This window comes from Papilio machaon, chromosome 6 (genome assembly GCF_912999745.1).
Source record: "Papilio machaon chromosome 6, ilPapMach1.1, whole genome shotgun sequence".
NCBI classification, from domain to species: domain Eukaryota; kingdom Metazoa; phylum Arthropoda; class Insecta; order Lepidoptera; family Papilionidae; genus Papilio; species Papilio machaon.
Genome location: NC_059991.1, coordinates 3,952,150 through 3,971,654, shown reverse-complemented (window position 1 = coordinate 3,971,654; position 19,505 = coordinate 3,952,150). Strand labels below are relative to the sequence as shown.

At 30.4% G+C, this 19,505-nt stretch overlaps 3 protein-coding genes across 3 annotated transcripts; 2 read left to right on the top strand and 1 right to left on the bottom strand.

Moving 5' to 3' along the window:
* The first annotated feature begins 5,618 nt into the window (after positions 1-5,618).
* LOC106715049 (calcium/calmodulin-dependent protein kinase type II alpha chain) lies at positions 5,619-10,030 on the top strand. The gene is made up of 2 exons (XM_014508243.2): positions 5,619-5,725; positions 7,676-10,030. The coding sequence occupies exon 2, from the start codon at positions 7,760-7,762 to the stop codon at positions 9,290-9,292; it is 1,533 nt and encodes a 510-aa protein (XP_014363729.1). The 5' UTR covers positions 5,619-5,725; positions 7,676-7,759; the 3' UTR covers positions 9,293-10,030.
* A 3,030-nt stretch (positions 10,031-13,060) lies between these two features.
* On the bottom strand, positions 13,061-14,078 carry LOC106714788. The gene has a single exon (XM_014507891.2). It carries the CDS (start codon positions 13,991-13,993, stop codon positions 13,061-13,063), a length of 933 nt encoding a protein of 310 aa, XP_014363377.2. The 5' UTR covers positions 13,994-14,078.
* Positions 14,079-14,386: 308 nt separating this feature from the next.
* On the top strand, positions 14,387-17,958 carry LOC106714824. The gene is made up of 8 exons (XM_014507939.2): positions 14,387-14,562; positions 14,634-14,798; positions 15,417-15,547; positions 15,647-15,732; positions 15,802-15,987; positions 16,093-16,335; positions 16,494-16,791; positions 17,052-17,958. Exons 1-8 carry the CDS (start codon positions 14,441-14,443, stop codon positions 17,879-17,881), a joined length of 2,061 nt encoding a protein of 686 aa, XP_014363425.2. The 5' UTR covers positions 14,387-14,440; the 3' UTR covers positions 17,882-17,958.
* The last annotated feature ends 1,547 nt before the right edge of the window (positions 17,959-19,505 follow it).

Below are 19,505 nucleotides of genomic sequence, written 5' to 3'. Positions count from 1 at the left end.
TTATGTCTATGTCTCGCTGTATATCGATTTGCAATCCACGCGGTTAAGTTGTTTATGAAAAAGGCTTTAAGGAGTAATATATAAATAAACGACAAGTTTAAGTTAATTATTTTGCATAATGTAGTTGAAGGATTGCCTTATTTATGCTTTAAATTTTATAGCATTTTTATTTTTAAAATGGTTCAAATTATAGTCTAGACACAACCATCTTTTTAAATTTGAGCAAGCTAAAATTTCTTGCAAAGATCAGTCTGAAGATTCGGGAATTAAGCTTATCTTAGCTTTCCTGAATCCTAAATACCTGTTCATATTAGTCTATCTATTCTATAACCTTATTCCTTAAGGTGAAAATGTCACTTTAAAGCGAGGAATTCAATTTACTTTGAACTGAAGACGGCGGATAATTTCATAGAGACTGAAATTTGATTTACCACGAACTAAGAAGTTGAGTTTTGGTCGACTATTTGCAACCTACGGTATATATCGCTTTAGTGCCTCCTCATTCCATCCATCATTTTAATTGATCTATCTTTCATTTATACAAAAAAAAAACTATATTTGTTTAATCAAAATTATACGAAAGAACTAAAATTTAATACATATCAATCGATTTACAAATCTAGAATCAACTGTTGCATAGAATGCAATCAGGATTGCGTGTAACTCTAGACGATGGTGTCCAGTGTCAACCAAGCTCCGTTCTCATAGTTATACGCACTGACACTGGTACAAATAGGCTAAAGTAACCAATCATGTGTAAAGTAAATTATATGTAAGAATTAATAAATTATCTCCGTCAGTAAATTTTTGGACTAAATCGCTGTTTGAAAGTAACTAAGACCTGACATTTAGTATTTTTATAGTAAAGTTTTCCCCTTCTTTCCATGTTTTAGATAAGCTTTAACAAGTAATTATATTATTAATTAGGTTTTAACTACCATCTACTAAAGGTGAAATATTTTAGAAACTTACAAATCTTATAAACCTAAATCTAAAAATATATCTAAACGATACATTTTTATTTCACCAGTGGAAAATGACTATAAGATGTCATTAACATGTAACAATGTAAACACAATAAATTTTACGTGTTATGATCTACAACGGTTTGTAGAGACGATAACGTATAGGCGCTCGGCAATATGGCATCACAGGACCGTTGGCCTAATATAAATGCTAATTCTAGATAACACAGTGACAGTGTTCGCTATCTAACAAATTTCCAGATTACACCCTGCTCCTTCATTTGCATGTTTTGGTAGAATTGTTCAACTACTTTTGAATATTAATTCTGTTACATTAGAATTAATCGAATTAATATCTTGTAACTGCCTTATGTATGTAGGAAAATTTAAATTGGTTTATTTTGAATAATAATATCGTACCTACAGGATTACATAAAATTTAATTGTTGCTCGCGAGTTAATAGATAAGGATTTTTTTTTAGTTAGCTAAGAAATAACTAACTTCATTTATACTAATTGTCACTTTTACTTACTTACATTTATAGATATTATAATATAAGTATAACATCTATAAATGTATAAGTTATCGTGAGAATTGAACGTTGAAGTAACTTTGGACGCGCATGCGCACGGTGTAGTGCAAATAAAACATTTACCCTTACATTATGTTACTAATCTAAAAATTCAATCCAGTATTAATCTTAGACATACTTTCTTAAGAAATAATTTGTTTTAAATAATTCTCAATAGGAATAATTTGTAGCACAATACCATCAAAAACCATAAGAGACATTGTCATAAAATTATTCAATAAATAAAATAGTTAAAACCTTAAATAAGTATTGTCTTCTACAATATAAATTTAAATATTAATGGAAGTAGAGCTGCGCTGAGCTTAAATCGAATGAGATGACGTCAATGGCAGACTAACCCCTTGTCCTCTTTGCCTACGGTCACGTGGCCTTTACGCGCTTTGAACTTATATCAACCTACAGATATCGTACTATATAGATTTCGTTATACAACTTCCGTTTCCCGAGAGCAATCTCGGGTTAAAGCATCGAGTTAATGGAGTAATTACAATCTATTGATATAATTCCTTTGAACTTATAACGACATTTTGATTAGTTTTTAACTATAAAATTAATAAAACAAGATGTAAATTTACAGCATCAAGATATTAAGATTCTCTTTATAGTATTTTAAAAAGGTTAGTAGATAAAGTCATAAATATTCTGTCGCGTTTAATATCTATATGATTTGAACAAAAGGCGAAATCGGTGAATGAATGAATGATTTTTAGTCCTTTAAACGTTAGATTAATATAAAACGCTCGAACTATGAATAAATTCATTCATTTTTGTATATTGCGCGGCAAAATTCAATACGATCAATCAATATAACTGACTTATCATCGGCCCGTTTTTAGTTTTTTAACATCATGATGGATTGGATACGTAATATTATATTAAAAAGCATCTTTCGACTTTTAGCATTATTAAGTTATTTCAGAGCTTTTAGATTTAGTGTACATATCCGAAGCTTTTTTCTATAAATAGTACAACACATTTGTTTTGCTAAAAATAAACTATACACAAATAGACGAATCAATCATGCACATAAAACAAATAACTTTGATCAATGATTTGAGATAAGAAAACAGGGGTAGATATTTTGTTTTTTCACGAGCGTATGATTCAGGTTAATATTTATTGGCTTTATACAAGAATATAAAATAGGGAATAAATAATACAATTAATTAATTAATAATTACATACACAGTTCATTTTATAAAGTATTCATAATGCATATGTCAGTTTAGGATTAGATAAAAAAAAACTGTCAACTTACCTGAATTCGATGCCAAAAAAGCATGGCGTCGCATCTCCCGCCAATTGGAAGCGATCACTGGAATCACAGAAGGCATAGGCTCGGAGAGGCGGCCACGATCGATATAACCGCACACGACACAGGCTCGCGGACGCTGAACGCAGCACGGCGCGTACCTACGTTCCAACACTACATATTATTCTCAAGTTATTATTTTACAAGCAAGTCCGCTCATGAGAAAAGCAACCTGAGACGACCGCAACGCTCGAAACCTTAATACTTCCCTTCGCTTCATATATTAGGTGACAACCGATCGAATACCTTCGCGCGATTTATTAGCACAATTTCCAACTGGTGTGCTCGATTTTACTGTTGCAAAGTGCACATACGTTAAGAAACGTAAGGAAACGAGATTGAAAACTTTTTCGAGCTCACGAAACTTTGTAACGCGTCAACCGAGGACCAATATAAAAATAATGTGAACAATGTGGGGATAGGAACAGGAGTCGCGTAATAATAAGAGACCTCGCGTGGGGATGGGCACGGAGGGTGCATTGTGCACCGGCGAATTTCGGAAGGGCCCGTACCGAAAGCCCTTGTCGATTCCCCTAAACTTGCGCAAGATGTGAACCAGTTTTGATTTCTTTGAAATACCGTTGAATTTAGCATTCACAAAAGGGGAACGGCAAACAACGATGGTAATGTACCGTTTCAAAATGGTGATCATATAAACAGCGAAAACAACACAGATGATTAATTTACGCCTAACCTAAAACTGTCTAGTTTTATGTATATTTTTCAAAAAATTGGCACTTGTTCACTTTATTTGTGTTTTTATATCGGTATTCTTCAATTCTCTACTGAAATCGATTATCTAGAGGTCGTTGAACCCAAACACAAGGGACACTTCTTTATTCGTGCGTACATAACGTAGGTATACTTTGAAATTTGACGAGATCATGGTAGGTAGTTGTAATAAATTAAATATAAAATAATTATTCGTTTCAAGCATGTATAGTATAAAGTTTTACGTAGACTAGGTTTTTTTAAACTCTTATCTGACTTGCTGATTCAACACTTAGCTAATGCTGATTCACGGTGAGCGCATACGATTTCGCAGGATTTACTTTTGTCACTTTATACTCCACGTCAAGATGTATAAACTAATAGGAAAAATTCTCGAAATATTTTTCTAATATGTCATTCTCTCGTGGAACTAGTCGTATATAAGTCGGTCGGTACCCAAACAATACACAAATGGATTGAATTAACAAAAATTATTAAAAATACCCTGTTTTGATTGACACATGTGTACAGCGCTTCCGAGATCAATTAATTTTTCATCTTTATAATTTTTACTTGCTGTTCCCCGCGAGTCCGTCCGCGCGTAATTAACAAAGATCATAATAAGTGACCTTTGTGTTCTTCCAGACTATGATCTACATCTATACCAAATTTCATCGAGATTCGTTGAAGCGTTCTGGAGATACCTTAAAACAAACATCCATCTATTAATCCAAATATTCGTTTTTATAACATTAGTAAGATTGACTGAAAGACTGTCTTTCTCGAGTTATCTAAGTACTCCCAAAAAACGAGAACGCCATTCTCTTCACCTTAGTAGTTATTAACGATTTTTCAAACACTCAAAAGATCTTAGATCTTAGCCCATGAGAACAAGTTCCCTTAGTTCAGATCTATTAATTGTATGTCGAATAACATTCATTTCCTAACCCAAATGTTTAAAAACATAGTACTCGCCTTTAGAACAATATCAGTGAGATTATTCAAATGAGTACGTAGCTGGAACATTACTTTATCTCGCTCCTTCTTACTGGTATTTCAAATGATGTTGTCTCTTTCGATTACATCAGTAGTACTAATTGAAGTTATATTGACTATGAAATTAATTAATTTATACTTCCATGAACAATCATAATTGTTTTCTATCTCAGTTATTTGAAATAGAGTAATTTTAGCCAAAACTACCTTTTTTTCCTGAGTAGCCAAAATGTATTACTTAGTTAAAAGATTCTTACCGAATAAAAAGATCCTCTTGTGTGATCTTATCTGGATATATTTTATGTGAGAAACTGCTGTCGTAAATGTAAACGTTTTTATTTAATATAAATATGTGATAGCGTAAAATATAAATAAATTTCTTAATTTTTTACCATTAGCTAATGATTTTTTTTTTGTGTTTTGCTACTCCTCTGCAAGTTGTATGTTTATTACTTATCATTTTACCATTCTGTCATACACAGTTACAATTAATTGCTCTTCATTGATTTATACACAGGCTGAATAATATTTAAAAAAAAAAACTCTATAAAATATATTAAGGAAATAACGTGAGTCCTCTGGTGAAGGACTAAAAATGAATAAAAGTTTTACTTAGATGACAAAAATGTGACTGTAATAGCTAAATTAGTAAGCAGAGTGAATATATTAAAAATTCAGTTCAGTTTTCATGAGCTTTCATAAGCATATCAATTTACCTAAAGAGTTTAGTTCCCTATTGATATCAACAGATGGCTCCGTGTGCGCACTGCTATGTCAAATTCTCTTTGGTTGGCCGTTGCGCTACTGTATCGATTTTACGTACACACCTCAGTATTTACATAAGCAAAAAATACATAAATGAATATAATACTGAAAATTATCTTTATATGCATAAATACAATGAATTAAATGGTTTACGTTATGGAAAAATCATAAAGTAGTTCATTAGTTTTTATTTACTGAGAAAAATGGTTAGGAACGGCGTAGAAGCAAAATAAAACCGAGTCGCGCAGCGCTGGCAACTCACAGTTATCTATGAATTTGACCCCGAAGCTCGTGTCCGGAGCAGAAGGAGAGTGTGGTGTAGGGCTAGGCCCTTAGTTTTTGATCTTCGTCTGTTAATGTAGTGTAAAATGGGCACATAAGAGGTAATTTCTTTTTATTTAACATAAGTGTTATCAAATAATTGTATTTTTGTGTCCGTCGCAGTGAATGCTTGAATTAAAAATATCGTGAACTGACTACGAACGACTTCATCTAAGAATATCGTCAAATGTCGCGCACTGATTATCTTAAACTAACACAATTTAATAGCTGTGTTATTTTTAAATTATTAATGTGACATCTAGGATTATGAAAACGGAATTATATTTTTTGGAATGGTAATAATAACGTGAATGGAAGGATATAGTCGAGGTTTAGTAAAATGTGAGACAATGGTGTATCGATTATTTTGCGCTAACGAAATGTCATCCCGGTGCCGTAGTGTTAATATTAGAAGTCTATGTTGGTGATCGCGATTGCTATTGTCTAGGCATCTACGTGTTATAAATTGAGCTTGCTTACATCGAAATTAGGATCTGTGACCGAATTACATGAAATTAATATTTTCTGTCTCTTGAGGTATGGTAGCTCTCAATAAAAATTATAATACAAATGTCGATAAAGTTAAACTATAATTTAATTTTAAACCTCTTTTTTCCTTGATAACGTTAATACATTTTGAAGTATTTTTTGATAATTTATGCACAGTAACTTTTCGGGATATGTTAACTGTGCTTTTATTTGAAGAGGAGAATAAGTAAAAAAAACTACCAATAACACTCTTGGTAAATAATTAAATTAAGAGTTATACGGTTCATTCAGCATTTATTTTCCAGTAACCACACAGTAAACCTATCTGAAATTTTAACATTAAACCATTGTCATACTAAAAAACTAATTCTTTTTACATTTATGATTACACCTACATCTTTTTAGTATTTAGCAAATAAGTTAGGAAGTCTTTTAAATTAAACTAAGGTAAGACAGAGATTGACATTTTTTTAATAAAGGAAATTCAATTTATAATTTACAAAGCGTATTTTAGCACAATATGGGGTAATATATTAGTTAGAATTAGTCAACAGCCTTCAAGATGAAGTGAAGATCGAATAAATATATTGAAAAAAAAATTAGGCACTGTCTAAACATTTAATTAATAAATAATTGCTTAATTTTAAATTAATATTTTGGACTACGTTAATTAATAAGTTTATTAGTATGTTGGGTTATAATTTAATGATTGTGGCTAAATTAAAATATTTTTGGCTCTTAATGGAATTACTTTCTCGGCAAAATTTATACATATACGTACCAAATACGAAATATGAAATTATAACAATTTAAATAAAATTATACATACATTTTTCTTGCATTATCAAGAAAATGTATTCCACATTTATATCGCAACTCAGGTCATATCTGTTTCGCATATTCCCACCATAAAATAAATAGAAATAAAAGAACACTTAGTGATAATCTCTTCGTTGTCACTCACATCGCCGGTCAATTTTTTTATTAAGTGTTTGAAATGATGCCGTAAAATACTTACTCGTATATTAAGCACTCAAATCTATTTTACACGTACTTAAATCGTAAAAGCGAAACTTGAATTATCACATGACTGTATCTCCAAATGCTAGAATTATCATGAATCTTTCTAATTATGTTATCAACTTGTTAAAAATGCGATTATGGGATTTTCTGATGATTTTACTACCTTACTAGTTTTTGCACGCGACTTCGTCAACGCGGAATTTAAAAAATTGTCTGTGTGCTTTTCCAGATAGTGTTCTACATGTGTACTAAATTTTACCAAGATCCATGAAGCTGTTCTGAGGATGTCTTGTAACAGACACCCACCCATCCAAATTTTTGCATTTATAATATTTGTAACATTGTTTCGAGGAGACAAAACGAAAGTATAAGTTTTTTTTTGTCATTGTACATTGTCACATATGTACAAAAAGAGCTATTCTTTTTGTACATACACACTTCTTTATAAGTAGTAGTAAAATCATTTTCAAATGTTCATAAATGTTATATTCTTGTTTCAGAGTGTTACAAAAATACTTTCGAGCTCAAAGTAAAAGCGCCGTAACTTAAAATTGTTGAAAAGTGAAATATTTGCATAGAGAAAAATGGCTAATCCGAATCGCGAAAGTGTTAGCACCCGTTTCTCGGACAATTACGACCTTAAAGAGGAACTAGGAAAAGGAGCCTTTTCAATAGTGAGACGTGCCGTTCAAAAATCGACTGGCTATGAATTTGCAGCGAAGATTATCAATACTAAAAAACTTTCAGCTAGAGATTTTCAAAAACTGGAACGAGAGGCTAGAATTTGTCGAAAATTGCAGCATCCTAATATTGTAAGACTTCATGACTCCATCCAAGAGGAGCATTTTCACTATCTCGTTTTTGATTTAGTAACTGGTGGAGAATTATTTGAAGATATCGTAGCGCGAGAGTTTTATTCTGAAGCTGATGCTTCTCATTGCATTCAGCAGATTTTGGAGTCAGTGCATCACTGCCACCACAACGGAGTGGTCCACAGGGATTTGAAGCCCGAAAATTTATTGCTTGCAAGCAAAGCTAAAGGTGCAGCTGTAAAACTTGCTGATTTCGGTTTAGCAATTGAAGTACAAGGTGATCAACAAGCATGGTTTGGTTTTGCCGGAACTCCTGGTTATTTATCACCAGAAGTGCTAAAGAAAGAACCTTACGGCAAACCTGTAGATATCTGGGCTTGTGGTGTTATTCTGTATATTTTGCTTGTTGGCTATCCCCCATTTTGGGATGAGGATCAACACCGATTATATGGGCAGATTAAAGCGGGAGCTTATGATTATCCCTCCCCCGAATGGGACACCGTAACACCTGAGGCGAAAAGCCTTATTAATCAAATGTTAACTGTAAACCCAAGTAAGAGAATCACAGCTTCTGAAGCTCTTAAGCATCCGTGGATCTGCCACCGCGAGCGCGTTGCTTCAGTTATGCACAGGCAAGAAACCGTGGACTGCTTGAAGAAGTTCAATGCTCGCCGCAAATTGAAAGGAGCGATTTTAACCACCATGCTTGCGACACGCAACTTCTCTGGAAAATCAATGGTAAACAAGAAGGGAGATGGATCTCAAGTCAAAGAATCGACTGACAGTAGTACTACTTTGGAAGATGAGGATTTGGACAAAGATAAGAAGGGAGTAGACAGAGCGTGTACAGTCATTTCAAAGGACCACGAGGAAGAAGCGCTTACAAAAGCTGATTCATTTGGAAAAGCCCGTGGTGACAGTAACGCTTCTCTTCGCCGTGCCGAAGTGATAAAGGTTACCGAGGTCCTTATAGATGCCGTAAACAACGGTGACTACGATACGTATTCTAAACTTTGTGATCCTAATGTGACTGCATTTGACCCTGATGCACTGGGCAATTTGGTGGAGGGTGTAGAATTCCATAAATTCTTTATCGACAATACTCCAACACACGTTAAGACCAACACTACAATCCTAAACCCTAGGGTGCACCTGCTCGGTGATGACGTAGCGGTGATTGCGTACGTGTGTTTAACTCAAAGTGTCGACGCAGAAGGACGTCGTGAAACTCACCAATCGCAGGAAACTCGCATATGGCACAAACGCCACAACAAGTGGATAGCTGTGCACTTCCATCGCTCCTAACTAGTCTCGACCCATGTCAAGTTGCCACAAATTAAAAGTTCTACAAAGCAACCGCTGTGTAATAGTGTGGCTATCAAAACGATTATCACCTTTCATGGTGATGAATGAGTGCTCACATCACTCCTATGGCAACAGTACAAGATTATATTTGAAACTTAATATCCAATTTCGCTATGAAAATTACACGAATTTTATTAGAATTCTTTTGTAATCTCAAGGAATTAAGTTAATATTTAGATAAATATTTATGTCAATGTAAACAATTCAAAAGCTATTTCTAATAAAGTAATAGTTATCGAACTATAAAGGCAGTAATGTGGCTAAAATGTGATACCGTTGAATTGTTCAGTGCTTGATGCTAGTTGATAACTCGTAGAATGTAAAATAAATCTGATCTCCGCCACAATCGAATATTATCATCGAAAATCTCATAATAATTGACATCAAAGAAATCTCAGGAAATAAACAGATCTGATAAAAGTGAATCTATGTCATAGGTGAATATGTGAAATGCAGAAATTTTAAACATTTCGAGTTTTTAGCACATTTCTCAATAAGTCTCTCTACATTTTTAACTATGAATGTTTTGTCGTGCTTAAAAAGGTGTTCTATTTGTTATTGAATACCTAGATAATAAGACTTAAGAATTATTGCTGCAGTTATTGGCACTACATGTTGCAATGCTAAGACAAATTTAGTAGTGTACTAAAATATTATAAACCTATAGAATATATTGTATTAGTTCTCATTAACTATCTAGTTTTAGCTAGTGCGAATTTGTTATAATGTTTTAAGTGAATTATATCAATTTTGTCAATTTTTAGATTTAAATCCTGTTATGTCTGCTTAAATAAAAAACAGGTCCTGTATATGATAGTAATAAACACCTCATATCTTTTTAATATCATTGATTTTGCAATAATATTTTAAAAATACTTAAGAATAAATTTTGTGTGGCAGTTTGTACTTATATATTTTATTGTGAAGACTTATATAGCTGTGTGTCCTAAATATTACATGATTTTAATGTATAATGCATTACTTTTGCTGATTTGCTTAAAGAAAAGCTATAAGCCTTAGTCCTTACTGGTAACTCATTGTTTATTAGAAATATATTTAGGTATAAAAGAAGTTTATCGTTTTTTTACATGTTTTATAAATACTTTAGCGTAGTTAGCAAAACTTAATTTTAATATTCCTCAAATGTTGTAAATTTTACAGTAAATTGTGAACCAATGATACACAAAAGTGATCATAGTGAGGTAAAATAAGCAGTGTAATCCAGAGTACATAGTTGTGCCATTAACTTTGAAATTAGTGCCAATAACTGTAAAAAAACTAAAATTTATTCTAGTCTTTATTGTTACGCATACATATATTTAGTATTAATCAATGTTTTAAAATTAATTTTATGAATACATGCATACTGTATGTACATAGATATATTAATTTTGCACACTATTTGTTTGAGTGTTTTCAACTTTGGTTTCGCTTTTCAGAGAATTTATATTTATTTTACTAATTTTATATTATAACAAGTCATAATCATACTTTCTATGTATTTTCTAGTATTATTAAGATCTGTTATGAACACCAGAAATGATGTAATTGCTCCAAGTCCATTATTGGTAAAATAATGTTTTAATTAAAGCCAGCTTAGTATTATTGTATTAGTACTCTGTAAGGTATTAAAAATATTATCAAACTACCAACTTATTTATCACAACTTTATAGTACATATTTGTGTTAACTAATGATGGTCATTATCTGACAATTTTATGATTAATAATTAAGGTTAAATGTGTTTACAGAGTTTTAAGTATTAATATTATGATTTTTGTTGTTCTAGGTTGTTAACAAACAGTATTTTATGTTATTTCAGATTAATATATATGAAGATATTTTATCAACTACCCTACATGTTCTTTAATATTTGTGTCAGATAAATTTGTAGAAATATAAACTCTTCAATTCAGATGAAATATTGTATTAGATGCACAAATATTATAAGTTTCTTTTTAATATTTATCAATGATTTTATATGTTCTTAAATATGTTATGTATTTCGTCTTCCCGTGTTGATGTTTCAAATGTACACAATGATTTAAGGGAATAATTATGAACCAATTTCGAATATCTAAATTTTACAATTTTGAAATTTTAGAATGCAGCTCTCCTCATATATTATAGCACATTTTCCTGTTTGCATGCACTTTACCTCGCTGGCTTTTACATTTAGGGGAGCTTTTTTTAAAGTAACATTTAAATGTTTGTCTATTGGCTGAATTTTATTAATAAATACAATAATTGTTCCATAACAAAATAAGTTTTTATTAAAAATATGCTGAATCCGATATCCTCCAAAACTTTAAGATTAAAATAACACATATTTGAACCGAGTTGCCACTGAAACTTGGATAGAATACAATTCATTATAGTTAAAGATATTATTATATGATAGAGGAAAAAGTCAGTTATACTTCAATTTCTAGTAATTTTCCTTTAAGAAAATCCAAAACAGAATTAATGTTTATAGGGTCAAGAGTTAACCAAAAAGAACATCCGACAAACTGTACTCTTTAAATTAGATAGAACCGGTTACTTAATGACATAAGGCGCTATTTATAGCAGCAGTCTAGAAAGAAATCTGATTGGAAACCAGAAAAATGTGTATTTATATAAGTTCCTTTAATAAACAATTGAGACACTTTTAAATATATCAATATATATAAAATGCACTATATTAAACTGTGCTTCAAATGGTTCAGTATATTTAGAAAAATACTTATATAGTTAGGGTGCAGTGCAATATGGTATTTCAGATATTTAATTAATTATTAAGATCTTTTTCTATTATTTATGTCACTATAGTAATATTTTCAATTTAAATATAATTAAAACTATCTCAGCTAGGATTTGTCTTGTGTGAATTATGAAGCATAATACACATTATGTGTTGTGTGAAAAAATATTTTAATTCAACTAAAACATTGGATGTACTTAAAATAAGTAAGAGGCATTACTGAATGAAAATGTATAACTAATTTTCAATTCTCTTAAGTAAATATATTATCTAGAATATGTCATACTTTACTGCACCTCATTAAATATAAATTTTCTCTATTATAATGAAAGCTATTTATAGCAAAAATTTTAAATGTGAAGGTGTAGCTGTATTAAAGATTTGTCAATATATTTGTCTGCAATATAATTTCTCAAACCTCTGCATTGCCGATTATCATGTAACTCTAAAATAAAGTTCTTTTGATCTTATTCTTATTATTGTTGTTTATTTATCTCTCGCATATAGATTAATAAGAAACATCTATCATCTATTCCAAGCAATTAGAGACTCAAAAGTAAATTTTCTGAGTTTGTCTGAGTTGTGGTATAATCTATAAATTATCCTAAATTTTCTATTAAAAAGTATTGTGATTATATACTTGTCAACCACCATCTATACTATCATCAAAATGCTTATATTAAATAAAATTAACTTCCTGCTTCTTTAATTTTTTTAGGGTTGGCAGTATAATTATATTTTTGACTAAGGTAAGCCGATTAAAAAAAACTACACAATCATGTAAAAATAATTCTATTTAAATTACTCTTCACTACATTCAATAAAAAGCTAAAAATATATATAGTTAATTACATTAAATTACATATTTTATCACAATATTAAACAAATATAAAATTTATATTTAAAATCAATTCTACTTACTAAATTAAGCATCAACTCTACTATATTAAAAACACATACCTCTGTCAAAATAAATTCAATGATTTAATCTTTGTATGTACACCTTTACATCCATCTTGTGAGACATTAAAATTTTTTATAACCATATTAATATCTACATTTTTAACCAGCCTTTGTTCCAATTCATCTTTGATACATTGCTTTAAAATATCTTCATTTAATGGCAAATATTTAATAAAATATTTTGTAGCACTAACACTATTAAAAACTTGTTGTAAATTTATCAAAAAGGAATCATTGCAGCCAACTAAGTCATTTGATGTATCACAGTTGTATACCAATATTAATGTAACACTGCTTTTTAAACTCTCAGTTTTCTCAATAATATCATTAACAATAGATGTTATGTGTTTGTCTCCAGGATTCAAATCATCTACAATAATAATCCATTTCTCACAAAAAACTAAGCCTATCTTTATCTCGGTTGTAAATTTGTCTACAAAACTTGGCATAGTGTAATGGTATACATTTGAAAAATTTAATAACTTATCAAGTACAATTGATATTGATAACGTTTTTCCTACACCAGTCCCTCCATATAAAATTAATATCTTGCTGCTAGTATTAGCCTCTAATGCCCGAATAAAAGTTTGAATAGCATTCGTCTGACCATGAACTTTGGAAGACAAGGCATCCTTTAACAATTTCGTGTTAATCTCACGACAACATTCGAAGTTGGTCACATTATAGTATAAAATTGACGTGATAACACTTACAATAATAAAAACTAGTAAATACATATTACATTTGAATAATGTCTTTTTTTCTTTATGAGCAGGCATATCTATATGGAATTTTTTTATTCCTTGAGAATCTTTGGTCGTACTAGCAGTTTCAGTCTTTTCTTCTTCTTTAATTTCATTATAAGATATATCCATAGCGGCGTAGGAATTTGCACTTGAATCAATATCCATAGGTTCGTAGTCTAAATTATTCATTATGTACAAATATAAGTTACGGAACAAATCAAATTCACTGTATTACTTTCAGAAGTTTAAAAGTTAATTTTGCAACGACTCTTGTCTTATTTTGATATATTTTGACAAATACTCAATGGTGCCAACTCATAAAAATCATACTTCAAGTCTGTACAAAGATTCACGAATCATGAGAGAACAGAACAGACATTCAGCATTTCGGAATCAAAACTTTGTCTTCTGTTTTAATATGGAAAAAGAGATTTTCATTTTGTTTTTGTGTTAAAATTAATCTGAAATATAACTTTCTTAATTTTGGGTTGAATTTTGAAGCAACAGTGCTGACCCTAAATATCTAGCATCTTTTCAAATAACTACCAAAACCAATTTGTAAGCTGTGGTAAATTGTAAAAATTGTGATAAATTGATTATTGGTTTGTGGATGGTTCGAACAACGTTATTTTCGAAATGAATATGAAGAATGATGGCTCGAATCAGGATTGTAAATTTACTCCACCAACTAAACCTAAAAAAGTGAGAAATCCGTTTGATAAAGCCTTAATAGAGAGGTTACACAAACCGATTTGTAGGTGAGTATAGATACATTTTGTAATTCTTGTCATCAGTAATAGTATTCATTGTTTAAATTAATGTTTTTCAGTCCTGGTATGTGTAAGATTTACAAAAAGAAAAATAATGGGTGCTTTAAATGGGACATAGACCAAGCATCTACTTTAGTACCCGCAGACATAGTTGCATGTAGTAGTCAATTTGAACCATCACCAGATCCTATGTTAGAAAAGATTGCTGAAGAAGCATCAGACAGGTACGTTATGAAAGTTCCATATTTTCAGGATAATAAGAACATTTCGTCTTTAGAAATTGAACAAGTCATGTCATTGTCGAGTTGTCACATAGAAATGCCATGGCAACTTTATTGCTTGCCATTATCACCATTATCTTATCACCCACAGGTAGAATAAAGTTTAAAGAGGGGTAGATGAGTTGGTTGGGTTCATGATAACCTCAGGATTTGGACAACTAAATGTTAAAAATATTGATCACTAAATACATAATTTAAAATCACCCTTGTGCCAACTCTGTTGTGAATAATAGTATAGGTATCTAATAGTGAATGACTATAGCCCGAAATGTTGATGATACAGCCATATTACATAAATATTCAGTATTATTATACAGTCAAACCTGGATAAACAGGAGTGAAAGCAACTGCAATATTTTTATTGCTTATTGAGGTTTCTCTAAACTGAGTTTCTCGCTTGAACAATGACTTGCTTCTAGAGGGTTCCAACTTATCCAGATTCAACTGTATATCATTTTCTGCTAACTAGTCACACATCCTGCTTATCGACAATTTTCTTCTGAATGTCATTCTTCAATTTCGTCACTAGTGTTACTTGAGTAAATTTAAAATTTGTTTTAGATTTTTCTCACAAGAATTGGTGGTCCCTAGTCCATTAGAGACATCAAAAAAAGTCAAGCCACTGTTGAAGAAAACACCTAATACTAGTGTTCTAGGAAATAGTTTAAGCACATATGTGACTAAAAAAGATGGTAAGTTTCATCAAAATTTTAGTATATTATATTCAAGTTTAATAGTTTTTTTTTTTCATTTAAATAATGATTATTTTAATTATCATGTAATTACTTTAGTTTCAGTACAAACAGTTCTGAGTCTTCCGAAAAATCTACCTCATGAAGTTGAAGAAATTTTGCAAAATTTTTGTACATATACACAGGTGATAATATCTTAACCTATTTAAATCTTGTTTTGTTCTGTATAATGTATACTATGATTATTATTTCAGGACCAAAATGTATCTGGTGATTATGTCATCACTGCAAATGATTCATTTCGAAGACAGTTATTCTTTGAAGAGCATAGTGATACAGAACACTATGATTCAGAGGTGACTGATGATGAAGTACATCACGATACTCGTCCACCATCCAGCTATGAAACACATTCACCGATTGTTATCAGTCCTGATTTGGTAATATTTTTAATACATATTATGAATGATATCCTGCCTTATATAATTCAAAAATCATCTATAATACCATATGAGCCTCTAGTGATTAAAACAACCATGTTTTAGAGCCAAGATTTAGTAACAAAAGGCTTAAAACGAACATTTGGCACACCACTAAATAAAGGTAATGTAAGGAACAATAAAGCATGTCTTCGAAACAAGGCATTAGATGTAGTCGACTTTGGTGAGCCATGCTTCAGTCCGATAGAATTCAGAACACCAAAACGTATGGATCAGGAATCTGCTACATCATCTTCTCTTGCTTCGGCCTCTATTTCACCAGTAAATAAACCATCTAGTGATGAAGAGGTAAGACGGTTTTATTTTTTATTTAATTTGTTGTAATTCTTGCGTGAAAACTTGCACTTACAGAGTATTGACATTTAAAGATAGAAGATAAATTTTGTTAACAAAAATGTCATTTTTAAATGTTATTTTTATCACTTAACTTCATTATTAACTTACAGAAAAATGCATTTACATCACCTGAATCTGACACAATGGCAACTTGCCTTGACTGCATTATACCAGAACCGGAAAGACAAAAGCAATATCCGTGTTTCTGTAAAATATCTACAAATAAATTAAGTTTGAAACGCAGCGCTTCCCTTAAAGACTCACCGACTAAAGCGAGAAGAGGTTCCAATTTATCAATGGAGAAACGTAGTCTCAGTATGTCGAGTTTGAATCGTAGTCGTTCTGTACAGAAGCTCGATTTTAGTATGGACATGAGCATTGATGGATCGATTCATAATTGTTCACAAGGTATGGCAATTTTTTTTCATATATCGTATTTTTTTTACATTAAATTTTTATGTTAATTTATTTTTAATTTTTTTTAATGCAAATTAAACTATAAAATCTTATTTGAAATGAGAAATTCTATGGAAATTCAAAGATTTGTTAAATTTAAGATTTATTAAAATTCTACAAAACTAACTAAATTAAATGTATACTTTTTGCTTGTGTGATCTACCAAAAAAAAAACGGTTGTGTGATGATAAAAACGACAAAATAATTTTCAGAAGAATCGGAGAGTGGACAAAATCAAAGTGCTCAAGAAGCTTGGTCTATAGTTGAAGATTCGAGTATAAAAAATCTAGTAAAATTAGAACTATTTAAAGAACAATCTTGTGATATACAATCTTCCACTAAATTAGATAGTGCAAAATTACATATACTAGAAGAAACACCTATAAAAGGCAAAAGTAAACACAGCGTTCTATCACATGAAATTAGTAAAATTCGTAGCTGTGTTACAACAAGCCCTTCGCACATGTCTCTAGATAATAGTCTAGATAGTTCAGAAAATTCACTTAGTCTTGAAGATAATAAAATAGACTTTAACAACGTTGATCTCAAGTTTTTGACTGATCTATCTCAATTGAACTATAATAATAAAAACGTTACAACTGTTGGTGAAAGTTCTTGTAGTTTTAAAAGAATTGATAGTGGTTTTAATGAAAACACATTCTATGCGAATGCATCTAGTTATTATGAAAGTGCCATAAAACCATCAGAATTAACTGTCACTGAAACATCGAAGAATATAAACCATTCAGCTTTGAAAGAAATATCCAACGTAACATGGATGAGAGTTGACAGCGGCTTTAAAGATGAAACATCAACGGATAGTACACAATTTTATACTTCGAATGAAAATTCCAATTTGAAATTTACTGGTTTTCGTTTTACTGAAGCTAAGTTGGAAGATAAAGAAAATGTTGACAGTTTTGTGAACGCTATGAACAAAAATGTTCTCTCAATGTCTGATATATTTACAGAAGATATGAAATTGAATTGCAACTCTTCGTCTACTCCATCAAAGAATAAATCTAGGAGAGTTAATTCTTAGTAGTTTGACTTTCTTTTTTGTTTAATTTTTAAGTAATTAATGTAGTAAAAGCAATTAATACTCAGGCCTTTACAAACAACATTTGTTTAATATTATAACATGTCACAATAAAGTTCTCCTAAATTAATGAAATTGACTAAAGTCATTCGTAAGTAATTCATTTTTGTCATTACTCAATTATTATTATTATTATTTTTTTTTTTTTGGTAAAAACTCTTTATCATTATTCCATTTTCATTTCATTTATAAATTTAATATAAATTCAGATCCCGTAATTTGATACAAATTAATCCTTTGATCTACTGAAATATATTTCCATAGACTTATAAAAGAAATAGATGTAACTTTTGTTTAATTTGCATACTTTATATGTAAAGGCCTATTCTAGTATTTAATTTCATTAAATTAATTAAGAACATTCTTAATTAATTTATTTAATTTTATGGCTATAAACTATAATGCATGAATTTTGTATTCTTTTTATAATTTTAATATCTAGACAAATGGCCATTTTATAGACATTAATTATAATTAGTTAAATATTTTTGACTAGTTCTTTATTGTGAACTATTTTATAAACTCCTGTTTATGAATTATGATTTTTTTTTTATCTTTGAGGCGAATAAAATTTCATAAAGTTTAAGACTGAGCTATGTTAAACTGCATTTAATAGAATAATGAAAAAACTTCGCCAATTTGATTTTTTTATATGATTTTTGACAATTATAATTAAAATAAATTAAGTATTCTGTTTAAAAATGGGTCGTTTTTGTATTTACGGGCACTAATTTCTTTAAGCATAATTTTACTCAATGTATTTTTACGTTCGTAATAAAATTGAAATAACATTAAGAAGTTTTTTTTTTTAATATATCTGAATAAAATGCTCTATCTTTATTAATTTGTCATGATTCAACTCAATGTGAGATTAGTGGGTTGCAATTTCGTTAAACAGCTTTAAGAAGCTAATTACAGTTGAACCTAACACGAGAGTCATTGTCCGGTCCCGGTGGAGACCTCCATAAGCGAGTACTTTTCGACTTTCGACTATAAATAATGTCTATCGCGCATCAATAAGGTCTTTAAAAATGTTTTGTCACTAACGTCAATTAAATATTTGTTTACGTAAAATGGCGTAAATATTTATAGACGCGTATTACAATTGAGCGTAACTATCTTACTTTATTTATTGTTTTGTTAATTAGCGAAATGTGCTGTTGAGTGCAAATATATCTCGGGCACTTGTGTACGCATCGACTAGACTGTTCGTACGTCAATCGTTTTTAATATATATCCAAATGATAACGTCCTAACCTCTCTTATCTACGCATCCCGGAACGTCTGCAAAGGCAATGCGGATCTATTGAATAATCTATATATCTATAGAAATATAATTATCCTTTTGTCCGTATGTAAATACTTTATTAATAATACAATTTGATCCTTGTTATAGAGATTTTGAGGATACACAAATTTGATTATTATGCGTGAACATTTTTTTTAATAACAGAAAAAAAACAGAAAGGGCGGAATTAATCTGTGGTGTACGAATTTTTTCATGGTATTTAAAAAAAGCAATACTATACAGCATGATAAATTTTATTATATACACATGTATATATAT